At 56.3% G+C, this 13,030-nt stretch overlaps 1 protein-coding gene across 7 annotated transcripts in view; it reads right to left on the reverse strand.

Annotated features, from left to right (window-relative positions):
* Positions 1-528: 528 nt before the first annotated feature.
* KDM2A (lysine demethylase 2A) overlaps positions 529-13,030 on the reverse strand; it is a 93,313-nt gene continuing 80,811 nt past the window's right edge. For all 7 annotated transcript variants that reach the window (XM_007502645.3, XM_007502644.3, XM_007502642.3 and 4 more), the window contains 9 exons: positions 11,497-11,580; positions 10,122-10,388; positions 9,750-9,881; positions 8,405-8,494; positions 6,601-7,313; positions 5,037-5,200; positions 4,672-4,830; positions 3,565-3,780; positions 529-3,462 (listed from right to left, as the gene is read on the reverse strand). In XM_007502645.3, coding sequence (XP_007502707.1) covers positions 3,281-3,462; positions 3,565-3,780; positions 4,672-4,830; positions 5,037-5,200; positions 6,601-7,313; positions 8,405-8,494; positions 9,750-9,881; positions 10,122-10,388; positions 11,497-11,580 — 2,007 coding nt within the window. In that variant the 3' untranslated portion in view covers positions 529-3,280. The remainder of the gene's footprint in view (positions 3,463-3,564; positions 3,781-4,671; positions 4,831-5,036; positions 5,201-6,600; positions 7,314-8,404; positions 8,495-9,749; positions 9,882-10,121; positions 10,389-11,496; positions 11,581-13,030) is intronic.

The following is a 13,030-nucleotide window of genomic DNA, read 5'->3' on the forward strand; positions in this document are numbered from 1 at the left end:
CCATCAGTCCCGAGCGGCACCCCCCAGGGACCTTCCAAGAGCACCAGGATCTTTGCTCCCCACCCAAGACCCTAGTTTTGTGCCCTCAGTTTCCCCATGACGGTCCCCTCCAGACCCTCGTCTTTTGCTCCCTAATTTGTCTCACTTCTCAGCATTAAAAGGCCACACTGAGCCCTCAGAAAACCTGGTTATCTTCTGCCTCGGTTTCCTCATCTGTGGCTCCGCCCGGGTCTCTCCCACTTGAACAAGCATCTGGAACAGAGGAACCCTGGAGCCCAAAGGCCTCCCCAGAACCGCCGGGGGCAGGCTTGAAATCTAGCCGGCGGAACCAAGGCCATTTGGACAGGCCTTGACCCCAAGCTCCCCGAGCAGGCTCAAGGCCGTCTGACCTGGCCCGCCCGGCCCTCCGGACGGGGTCCCAATGGCCCCCAGTCACTGGGCCCTGCCTTGGTCAGCATGGAAGGAGGAGGCATGGCGAGCCGGAGCGGGCCTCTCCCTGCCATACACACGCACACACCGTCACAGGCAGAATTTTAAAAACTGTTCTTTTATTCAATCCCCCAAACAAACAAACGAAAACCCCGATAGCCTCCGAGAACCCTCACCTGAATAAAAATGTTCCATTAGAGTTCTTTTCCATCTTAAAATTTATTACACAAATATCTCCCATCCCTGTAATAGCAAGAGCAGGCGGCCTCGCTCTTCTCCGGGACCCAGTGAGGGCCGCCTGCCAGCCGCTCCCCCTCCTTCCGGGCCCCGCCCCGCCCCAAGAAGCCCCGGTGTTCACGGAGATGCCAAAGACGCCTTATCCCCTTTAATGCTTACATTTAATTTAAATTCTTAGCACAACAGTGGAGATTGACTCTAAATCAGCAACAAAAAATAGATATTTACAATATTTCTCCGGGAAACAAAAAGCACGACCAAACCCTTTAAACATAGTGACTTTAGGAGTTTTATTTATGGAGCAGTTATTTTGAATCACCAAGTGATTTTATATTATATATATATTTATATATATATATCATTTTTCTTCCTTTCCTCTGTGGTTGTCAGCCCCGTGCTCAGAAAGGTGGAGGGAGGCCAGAGGCCGGGGCTGGGCCCGGGGCGGCGCCTCGCCCTGCTGTCTCTGGAGCCAGGTGTGGGCTTCCGGGGGAGCCCCGTGACTGAAGGCCCTTTTCCCTCCCCGGCCCTGATGTGGCAGCTCAAGACCTGCCGCCGGCGCCGGCCTGGCAGGGAGCGGCCCCTGTCCCCCCCTTCTTCTCCCCCAATGAGAGCTAACCCAGCAGGGGGAATGTGTCTGCCTGCCTGCGGAAGCTCGTGTGCTCCCATTCCTGATTTCTGTGCACGGGAAAATGCTTCCGCGTTTCCAAGCTGAACATGACAAGTCCCCGGTCAGCTTGGAAATGGGTCTGGGGGCCACGGCGCCCCCGAGTCAGAGGCACTCTCCCGGCACAATCCCTGCTGCGAGGGGGTCTCTCCACCTCCCCTTTCACAAAAAGGCAAAAAACAAACAAACAGTAAGTCTTCTTTCAGTATTTTCCACAGGAGCAACCAAAAAAGGCAGGAAGCTTCCAATTCTAGGTCATTAGCAATAATAATATTAATAAGAAAGGTTTTTGCTCGATACCCAGGCTTCTTTACCGAGAAGTTCCCCTACGGAGGCACTCTGGAATCAAGTCCCTGACATGGCCTCTGCCCGGGGTGGGGGCCAGGGCTGAAGGGGGCACACTGCCAATCAGCCGGGAGCCGTGCCACGGGCTGCCACCCCCTCCCGAGCCTCTTCTTCCTGGAAGACAGGAGTCAAAGGTGGGCACGGCGGCGACCGCCCCCCGGGGAGCCCTTGCGCCCGCTCCTGCTTCGGGAAGAGCGAGGGTGCAGGCGGCGCCTGGCCTGGGCTCCTCTTCCCTCCCTCCCGCGGGCAGGGCGGCGCAGGGCGAGGGGAAGGCCTGGGCCTGCAGGGGAGGCGGGAAGGAAGGGGACCGGGTTGTGCTATCTATCAACATCCTTACAGACTGGGGAGCAGAGTGCAAATTTGCGTATAACATTGTAAGCTCTTGCCAGGGCGGCTGCTGTGAGCACCTCCTCTCTCACGTCCACATTGACCCAAAAAGAAATCACGACCTTTTCTTTCTTTTTAAAGTGCAAAAAGCTCTCTGCTGCCCGAGAGAGGATCTTTGGACCGGCCTGCTCAATGCAAAAGAAAGGGGGCGGGGAGGGCAGCTGACGGGCACGGCGGGCAGGGGGCGCACGCTGACCCCGGCCCTCCCCGGCGCCTACACGCGGGCCCGTGCGGACCCCCGGCCCCGGGGCGGGGGCCAGGCGCCTAGCGCTGTGGGGGGGAGAGCCGAAGCGCAGTCTATCTCTAAGCTGAAGAACAAGGATTGCGTCACCAGACTATACACAAGACAAGACCCTCGCAGGCAGTCGGCAGAGCAGGGACCACGTCTGGCCCTCGTTCTCCCCCCACCCCCCACCCGCTCCCTCCAAGCACACACACCCAGGGAAAGCCCCCTTGAGAAAGAGAGAAAAGAAGCTCGGGGCGGGAGGAGGGCCTTCAGCAGGGGGCCGTGGGGGGCCTGCCCGCTCGTCCCAAGAGCCCCGGCGCGTCCACGGGGCAGCGGCCCAATTAAGTGCACAGCAATCTGACGTGGACTCGGCCAAAGTACAGGGGACAGTGTTTGTCGAGCCGGGAGCCTGGGACGGGCCAAGGTGCAGAGGGCGGGGGCTCTGGAAATTCAACAGCACCAGTGTGATCGCAGGCCTGGCCTTGGCGCGGCTGGGCAGGGCCGAGCGCCCAGCAAAGTCTAGCTTCTGAGGCTGGGCCCCTTTCCCAGGGGCCACGCTCAGGCCCAGGCCCTGCTGGGAGAGGGGGAGGGGGTTCGGCACAGCACCCCAAACCGCGAGCTTGGTCTCCGAGTCAGCACCTCAACAGCACCGCCTGTGGTGTCGTCTCCCTTTTTCGTCAGAGGGAGGAAAGGAAGCAGGGAGGGGAGGAAGGAGAGCAGGGAGCAGCTCGGTCATCCTCGTGCTCAGCCAGTGGGACCGTGCGGCAGGAACACCCGCTCTGCCCCGTCCTGCTGTGCCAGAAGGGGCCGGGATGGGAGAGCGGAGGGAGCGGGAGGCCGGCCTCGAAGCCCGCGCCGAATGGGGGAGCAGCTCTCCGCAGTGGGGAGCGGGAGGCCGGCCTCGAAGCCCGTGCAGAATGGGGGAGCAGCTCTCCGCAGTGGGGAGTGGGAGGGGGGTTCTGTTTCCTGTTCAGTCTGGGGCTGAGTGGGTTTTAGCTGATCTTCTGGATCAACTTCTCATCAGACAGGCAGTAGAGGCTGTTGATGGACAGGTCAGAGATGAAATGCTCGCAGGCCTTCCGCGTGATCTGCTTGCAGCCTCGAAGGTCGATCAGGGTGACGTTGGAGATGCGCCGTAGATACAACAGGGACTGGTCCGTCAGCTTATTGCAACCTGCGTACAAAGAGCGGCTCAGAGGGCGGCCCCGGCCCCGGCCCCCGCCAGCTCTGCGCTGCCCAGGAACCTCCCCCTGGGGGGAGCCGGGGACAGACATACCCGCCATATTGATTTCCGTGAGGGAGTTGCGTGTGGAAGAGCCGACGGCCGTGAGCAGATTGGACGACTGATCCGTAAGGTGGCTGCAGTGACTAAGGTCGAGTCGAGACAGGAGCGGCATGTGTCGGATGATGAGGCGGAGGGTGGCATCCGTGATGTCCAGGCCGGCCAGCCGAAAATCGGTCATGTTCCGGAGCTTGCTGCGATTGTCCTGACCTGTGGGGACACGAGGGGCTCAAGCCCTTCGCCACGGCTCCGCGCCTGCATTTCCCCCTCTGCTCCAGCAGATCCCAGCTGAGAGCAGCCCCCGAGCCCTGGGAGGCGTCCACATACTGAGGAAGAGCAATCTCTGGGCCCCAACACGGGAGGGGGTCCAGTGCCTCGCTCTGCCCATGAACAGGGCACGTCTGAAGGCCTCCCAAACCTCTGCTCCTGTTCCATCATCTCTACAGACACGAAGTCCGCCAGAGGCACAAAGTCTCTGTCGACCCTCAAAATAAACGGCTTCTGTACCCAAATATTTACTTGTGAGTCCTTCCAACCTGGCCGTCATGGCTGTCTCTGTCTATCACCAAGAGGACCACAGATTCTAAGCTGCTGCAACAGGGACAAAACCAGCAGCCAATACCAGGCAGATCTTTAATGAAGAGGACCTGAATCCGAGCCCTCAAATTGTTTTAAAAATACCGTGATGGGGGGGGGGGGGGGGGGGGGCAGAGCTGGGTGGCTCAGGGGATTGAGAACGAGGCCTAGAGACGGGACATCCTGGGTTCCAAGCTGGCCTCAGACATTTCCTAGCTTTAAGACTGGGCAAGTTACTTCACCCCCCCCCCCCCCCCCCCCGCATAGCCCTTAGTGCTCTTCTGCCTTGGAACCAATACACAATATTGACTCCAAGACAGAAAATAAAGATTAAAAAAATCTTGGGATTCACTACTTTTCAAGATAATTGGCTTCCTTTGTCATCTTGTATGTTTGGTGCATTTAAGCCCGTAATTTTGAGAACAGCTCCATAAGGCTTCAGGCTGCCCTGTTCTAATGCTCATCCCCACTGGCACCCTAACCAATGGTCCCTGTCTCTTCTCTATGGGTCAGATCAATGCCTACCAGGCTTATCGGTTGGTGGGGTCAGCAAGTCTCGAATCTGAGGGTCCTTGATTCCCACGGCCCACCGAAGGTCAAGGGTCCTGAGAAGGGGGCAGCTGGAGGTGCTGAGAGCAGAGACTGCAGACCAGGAGCAGCCTGCTAAGAGGAGATCTTTGAGGCCTGCAAAGAAAGAAGGGGGTCCGGTTCAGCCTCAGTTTCCCCTGCAGGGAGCACTCGGCTAGACACTCACTTAGGGAGAGGCCTCAGTATCAGGCAGATAACACAGTCCTGGAGAGATCAAAGGGGAGGCCTTCAGAGCTCCATTTTACGCTCAAGAAGCACAAACGAGAGACAACCCCCCCATCGATCCCACCAGGGTCTACTACCTGGAAGCCTGTTGACGAGCCAGGTCAGCTGCTTTTTCGAGATGTTGGTCCAACTGAGGTCCAGGCTGACCGGCTGCCTCTTGATGATGCCGCTCAGGGCCTGGGGGACAATGGCCTTGCACCTGCTCAAATCAATCTTTGTCCAAAGTCTCTTGTCACAGCACCTGGAAAAGGTGAAGAGAACCAACCAGACACGTTAGCCACTGGCTGCCCTCAAGAGGCCACAAGTCCCTGCCACGCATCTCACCAGAAGCTCTGCCATGAAAGGCCTTCCTGTGCCTGCAAGGTGGGAGTCCGCCGGCCCCGGGAGGGGGGGCTTTAGGATCTCCTCAAAGAACACTTTCAGAACTGCCCTTTCCATTTCAATTCACACAGCAAAGGCTTCCATTTCCTAGGACGGCCTTCATTGTGCTCCTCCATCTACAACGGGGACCCAGCTCTTTCCTCTGAGGGACTCCCCCGGGACGGAGGAGCTGACGGTCCTTCTGGAAAGCCTTCCTCTTCCGGATGTCAGGGGACTCGCGAGCCCTCTGGGGGTTGAGGAGCTGCTCATCAGGCAGGCTCGTACACAGGCCCCCCCTGCAGCTCCCTAGCCCAGGGTGAGCTGTGGCTGTGGCTGTGGGCACAGCCCTGGGCACTACCCAGACGAGGCCTCCTCTGCTCACTCCCTCAGTGTAGAGAAGCCAGGCTGGCCACTGCCATGCTGTCTGAAGAGTTTAATATTTGACTCTCTTACTGCCAGGGATCGGCCCATGCTGGGACTGGAGCAGCAGAGGGGGCACAGTAGACTTAAGGGGGGGGGGGCAATATGTTTCTTGATCTGCTTGGATCCTAAAGGTACAGAGACAGGCAAACAGCCTTCTCTTGCTCCTAATGGCAAAAGAGGCGACGTCTCAGGCCCAAGGAGGCCACTGAGGGTTTGAGGAAAAATCACTAACAGTTTGCAAAGAATCAGTTTTACCTTGTGGGAGCAAGGAGGAGGTTTCTTGGATTCCCCATCCTTTTGCCTTTAGACTATCCCATTCTCATAATGGTGTTAAAAAAGAATCTTCCTGTGGACAACCAAGGCTGCCCACAGGAACTACTGAGTCAGTGGCCAACCAGACAGAGCTTGTGTGGTCTGGACCGAAAGGACACAGAGGCCCAGGAGCTCCATACAAGACTGCTATTTCCACGGAGGAATTATTGGACATGAAATGGAAGGCTCGGCGGAGACGAGGAGGCACGAGGTTATTAATTACGTTGGAACTGCTTAGAGAAGGGGGCACAGATGTTTTCCTGTGAAAATGCTATGAATTAAGGTTCCCCGCTCTGGGACGCTGCAGCCTGAGCAAAAAGTGTGGAGAGGAGCACAGCGAAAGGCAGGCCAAGGCCCCTCCTCGCCCTTCCCTGACCCCTGGGGGCCGGCCTAGGCCATGCCTGTCCCTGAGACAAGAGGCTTTCTCATGGGATCGCCCTTCCCAAACAGGCAAAGGGCTTGCACTAGAAAGGAGGAGAAGGCCGAGGAGAGCCGAGGGGAGCTAACGGTCCCCCCGGCCCGTCCCGGCAGCACCTCTATGCTCACCATTTATACCATGTCTTGCACACCCGCATACACTCGCAAAGTTCTCTGCGGCTGAGGTAGCGGAAGACGGACATCCAGACCTCACGCTGCATCCAGCTCTCGTCCCCGTCCTGGGCCCAGCTGCCCCGCCCGTTCAGTCGGGCCGCCCCGCCCTCCTCCGCACTGTCCTCCTCGTCCTCCTCCTCGTCGTCCTCGTCCTCGTCTCCGGCCAGGCCCTCCTCATCCCCACGCTGGGGAGCTCGGGCCGGACAGTGCTGCACCAGCACCCGGGGCGAATGGCGGAGGTTGGTGGAGGAGGCTGTGATGGCCTGCAGCTTGGGCACGATGGACGTTCCGTGCAGCTCTTTGGTGGGCCTCTGCAGAGTGACCGTGAGGTAGGAGCCCCGGATTTTGGCCTTCTCGACTTCAGACAGCTCCTTCTTGCCACTGGGGTTGTTCTCCTTTTCTCGCATCATCGTTCGCTCTGTGGCCTGAAGCCGCAGCAGCTGCCGCCGTTTGAAGCGCTCGTCCCGGCTGGCACTGTGGTGGTCGCTGGGGCCGGCTCCGGGAGACGAGCGGGTCACCATGCCTCGAGGGGACACTGGGTCATGGATGAGCTGGAGCATGGCAGTGGGCGAGTGCGGGGGTGGGGTGAGGGGCTCGTCACAGCTCCGCAGGGGCCGCAGGACTTTGGCCTGGACTACATCCTCATCGCTGTCGTCCATTTTACGCTTCTGCAAAACAGGCCCAAGAAGAGGCAGTTAGTGCCTTGCCTTTCCCAACTACGCCACGGAGCCTCACTCCAGGGCTTCAAATGACCACCAAGAAGAGTTCCTGGGTGCCCAAGAGGAGTCCTTTTTATTCTAATGAGCAGCTGATGCCCAGGCCCAGCGGACGAGAGGAACCTGCCTGTGGGAGCCTTCGCTTCTCCCCTAGAATGTTAGAGACCGGACCAGCCTCCTGAGATAACGCAGCCCGGGCCACGCAGACAGGCTGGGCACAATTCGGTCCCCTAAATTTATTGTGATGCTCCACCCCGATAGGCTTGAAGCGCTCCAACACTCTGACACGTCTCAGCAGCAGCAGCTGAGCCGCTATTAGTTGAAACTTGGCTCAAGGTTCTAACCTGGGAAGCAAGGCTTGGTCAGGTCAACCCTAAGGCAAGAGGCCGGAAGGACCAGACCCAACGCCAGGGTCTCCCAGTCCCTCAGCCACCGTGGCCTTTCCCAGACTATTGTCAGGGAATCAGGTTGGACCTTGGCACTGAAGCCAGAACTCTGCAGTGCTTTCGCTTCCTCGGGTCACTACGGATGGAGGGCAGTGCCCATCTCAGGCGCACTTGTGAAGTGCGAGGAGGCCCAGTGAAAAGGCAGCTTAGCTGATGTTCCTACTTGAACTGAACCGCTGCCTTCCCTTCCTTGCGACGGAAGCTCAAAGGGAAGACGCTCTTCTCCCGGGCCCTTGGGATCTTCTCGTCAGGCCTGGCTCCCCAGCTCCTCTAGAGCCTGGCACAGCTATCCCTTACAAAACAGCAGGATGGTGAGGTTCACCTAGGGACTCCTCTACAAAGGCCACATTGGGGGGGATGGTAAAAACTGGACCACAGAGGTGGCCACCATCCATCAAGAGCTACATGGTCTCAGCCCTCAAGGCCATGCCCCAACCACATCGGACCCTTTTCCCTTCATAGGCAGCTTTGGCTTCCTCCAAGAAGCAGAGCGTCCAGTCCCACAACGGCATTCAAATGAGTGTGCAAGAATTTTCCCCACATCAGAGCAACCATCTGAACGTGATCATTTAAAGAGAACCGTGTGTGGCCACTCACCTGCACTTTCTCTGAGGTGTCCTCCTGGTAGCACTTTGGGCATTCCCAGCAATTAGGCAACTCATCATTGAGCAGCCCTTCTCCATCCATCTGCAAACACAGGCAGGGCTCCATCATCATCATTATCCTCCTCCTCCTTGAACCCTGTCTCTTTTGCAATCATCACTGGATTGGGAGTAACCTCCTAAAAGTCCCTTTCTTGGCAAAGTCAAAATTCTGGTAAATATGATGAGAAAGACACAATCATAGGGGCAGCTAGATGGCTCAGTGGATACAGAGCCAAGCCTAGAGTTGGGAGGTGGGTTCAAATGTGGCTTCAGACACTTCCTAGCTGTGTGATCCTGGGCAAGTCACCTATCACTATTGCCTCACCCTTACTGTTCTTCTGCCTTGGAACCAATACATAGAATTCATTCTAAAGCAGTAAGGTTAAAAAAAAAAAAGATAAGATAGACTGACACGATCTCTTTGGCTGAGCCAACAGCAAGGATCCAGTTCATGGAGATTTTGAGCTTGCCAGAGAAGATCCTACAGTTAGTTACTCCTCAACTGCTGGTGGTTTCGGAATCTACCTGAGGAGCTGGGGATGATATTAGGGACATACAAAAGAGACGGCCTCCCTTTCATTCTTGACCTTTTCCAATGAGACTATCCTCATGGGGTGTGATTGGACCACAACTGGGACACTCTTCAGTTCTGGGTGATATCGTTTAGGAACGGTACTGCCAAGCTGGACAGTATTATTAGGTGGTCAACCAAGATGACAAGAGGCCTGGAAACTACATCATGTAAGGATTCAGTTGGGGATATTTAGCCGAGAGGGATTTTCTATGTAAGGTCTATGTTGGGGAAGAAGAATCATACTTGCAGAGCCTCTTTCACAGCAAGTCTTCAAGGGGAGGCTCACTGACCACTGCAGAAATGTGCTAGACAGACAGGCTTCTTATTTGAGTGGCAGCTGGACCAGAGGCTTTTGGAGATCTCCTCCAACTCAGAGATTCTTTGCCCTAGGATGCTCATAGCCCTCCAGCTTCATGCTGCCATTTCAAATGGATCTAAACTTCTGAGGGCATTGCTGTTCCTCATTTCCCATTTTCCAGCCAGGCAAGGTAATGGCTAACTTGGCTTTCACCACAGTTCCTAGGGTTTATGACTGCACGGCTAAAGACCCAACAGGACCAGAAGATGAGAGCGCCTACAGGGTTATTAGCACAACACCCACCGCAATGGGGCGCAACGAGCCATAGGAAGTCATGATGGATCTCCTCTGCATCGCACAAGTACACAAATGACTCCCACTGGCAATCCCCAACCCGCCACCTCCAAAGAATAGGGGCTCGCTCACCTGCAGGCAGCCAGGATGAACGATCTCATTGCAGATGCAGCATTCCATGAGCTTCTTTTCAAAGTCCTGGGTCTCCTCATTCTGATCCACCTCTCCACAGAGAGAACACGTGACCGAATGAGGCAGTCGGGGCTAAAAGAGAAGCAAAGATGGAAATCGAGGAGAGTGCAGACCCGGAGTAACTGAACCCAAGCCACCGAGGCCCCTTCCTGATCTGCACAGACTGTCCTTGGGGCAAGAATGGGGGAAGCAGGGGATAAGGTCTGCTCCTAGGCCTTCACAGAGAAGAGGAAGAGGAGGATGGGCCCAACCTTCCTAACTCCCCCAAGGGACTTGGGCTGGTCATCTCCTGGAACCAGGTGGAACACTTACTGCCAGACACTGGCGAAGGACACACGATTGCTTCATGCGACCAGGTCCCCCGAACTTCTTCATGTCTCGGCAGTAGTGGCACACTCCACACTCGCCCTGAACACAGGCCTTGCATTTTCGGCATCGAACCCGTCTCCTCCGGGCTCCGGAGACGATGGGTGAGGCAGCAGGTCTCACTGGGGTCAGTCGAGGAGCAGGCTTCATGGTGTGAGGCTTTGTGATGGGAATGGTGGGGACCCGCACCTTTGGCCGGGTAGGGAATTTAAGCTGGAAACAGAATAGAGGGAGGTCAGCTGGATCTTGGAGGGTGACTCACAGGAGGAGAGACCAGAGAGATGATTTCTTAGAACTCTTTTTCACACCAAACCACCTTCTTCTTAGCCTTCAATACTCACCTTGAAGCTTTTCATAGCTAACCTCATGTGCTCTAGTATAGCACAGGCGCTGAGGTCAGGAAGGTTTGGATTTAAGCCCTGCCCCTGACACAGGGAAGCTGTGGGATGAGGTCATGCATTTGCTCCTCAAGTCCCTTCAGTTCTCTTTGCCTCGGTTTCTTCCCATTTTTTTAAGGGCAGTGGCCATATTCTACTTGCTCCAAGTCCTCCCTGTGCCTACAACAGGTCTGAATGGACAGCATCCCCTCCAAGGTGCCTGACCAAACTTGGGATTGGAGAGAATGAACACAAGCACTGCTATAGCACCTACTATCTGCCTGACATTGTGCCAAGCACCCAAAATAGTCCATGTGAGCCTCATAACAACCACCGAGACATGTGCTATTATAATCCCCATTTTTTAGCTGAGGAAACTGAGGCAGACAGTGATGAAGGGACTTGCCCTGGGTCACATAGCTAGTACATGTTTGAGGGCAGATTTGAATTCAGGTCCAACCTGACAACCAGGGCCCTATTTCTGGAGTTGGCAACTTTTAGTCATGTTTCTAGTCTTTATATTCTGTGTTGGCACATTTGGAATGGGGACCCCTCACCCTTTTACCCACATCATGCTCCTGGCTTAGGATCCAATGGGAAAATAGGAATTGGGTGTGCCTTTCCCTTATGGGTGTCACAGGCTCATGAGTGATTTCTTTCTTTCTTTTTCACTAAACCAAAAAGGGAAGGAAACTTAAGTGAGAACGACCTCATGAGCACCACGAGAAGCAACCTAAAAACGGTGGGTCCTGGGTCTTTGTCACGCGCCTCACACATTCTATGACAAAGCAGACCACCTCTCAAAGGCCTGACGGACTACCTGGGCACAGTGGGGCCAGAGTTCGAGCGCAGAAGGGACGGGCTGGCTGTCAGTGAGCAGCTCCGCACCCCCCTCCCCCATGCCTGGAGCTATCTCAAGTTACAGCGTGGACAGATTCTCTTACCTTGTCCCTTTTGGGCCACTGTACTATGGGGACCCCAGTGAGGGCTAACTTGGGATCACTATGCGCGAGCTCCTCAAGCAGTATCTGTAAGGAAAGAGGAGAGAAAAGCCGGGCAGAGTGAACAAGGGACACGGTTCCTCACAGGACCCCTCCCCAGCCCACCTGCAGGCTTCGTCCTCTATGTGGGGGCTGACTGCAGAAGCCAAGACATCATTAAAGCTTGCTCCAATGCAGGGGCTGGCCGTGGGGGGAGGGGGAGCACCTCAGCCAATGGGCTGACCCAGGAACTACTAAGGACCACAGAGATGGTGCAAAGCGACAGCCATCCTGGACATCCTCCTTCCCCTCCACAACACATCGTTTCGGGAGCCAGTAATGGCCTCCAGGGCTGGGCAGAAGAGCCCATCCCGAACAGCGGTGTTGGGACTCTCAGACGTGTTCGTATCGGGGTCAGGATGACTGAGGAGACCCCCCCAAGAGCTTCAGTGTGGGTTCGAGATCTCTGTCGACACATACCATACTGGAAACAGAAATAGCTTAGTAATTACTAGGAAAAGAGTTTTGACCTTGTGGAGCCCCGAAAGGTTCTCGGGGCCTCCTGGGGGTCCCCGGAGCTCTAAATGGCAGAGTACAGAAAATAGATGTTTGAAGAAGAACAAAAGAAGCCCCTGCGCCCGCCCCTCCCCACCCCAATTCTCTGGTAAATGACTTAGGAGACAACCTTACTGCGGCGTAGCTACGTCGTGTTTTTGGGGACCGCAGCCACCCCCAGATATAAATGCTGAGCCCAGGCCCGCAGGGCAGCTGAAAGAAGAGCTTTCCTTTGCTGACCTCATTAGCCCAAAGGCAGAGACTGACCGCTGGCCACTCAAGCAAGGAGGCGCCCCTGGGCGTCCAGAATGCATTAGCCACTGGCCCTGAAAGTCAAGGCCCCGTCCTGTCACCTTTCGTAATCTTTACTGACTGTTCTCTGGGTTTCTCGGAGCAAGGCCAGTCCTGGGTGCAGCTCCCCCGTCCCCCAAAGTCCCCAGAGCTGGAACCTGCAGAACCGCTTTCCCAGGAAGCTCCCCACACACATTTCCCAGCTCAAGGCTCCAGATGCTTGTTACCCTCCCCCAAACCCAATCCATTTGCGGACATGTTTTATTTACTTCATGTTGCTATGGCGTCAGATCCAGGAGCCTCCTGTTAGCCCCGAACTGTGCAGGGGTGAGGAGGCGGGTGCCGGTGCTGCCACGTGGGACAGCCTCTGGACTAGGCTCTTCTTCTCCCCAGGGTGAAAAATGAAGAGCTGGGGAGCAAGTGGGAGCTGGCACTGCGCTCCCCTCCCCCGCCAGGGCTGCCCCGCCTCGCCTCGCCTCCCTCTGGAGCCCAGAACAGACTGCTGGGGTGTGGGGCTCTGCCCATTTCCTCTGCCTAAGCAGAACTGAGCTGTCCACAAACAGGGACTTTCCACTTTGCACCCAGAGAGGAGCCGGTAGGGTAGGGACCCATTTCCTTCCAAGGCCTGCTCTCAGCAAGGGGCCGTTCCAGG

Source organism: Monodelphis domestica, chromosome 6 (assembly GCF_027887165.1).
Source record: "Monodelphis domestica isolate mMonDom1 chromosome 6, mMonDom1.pri, whole genome shotgun sequence".
NCBI classification, from domain to species: domain Eukaryota; kingdom Metazoa; phylum Chordata; class Mammalia; order Didelphimorphia; family Didelphidae; genus Monodelphis; species Monodelphis domestica.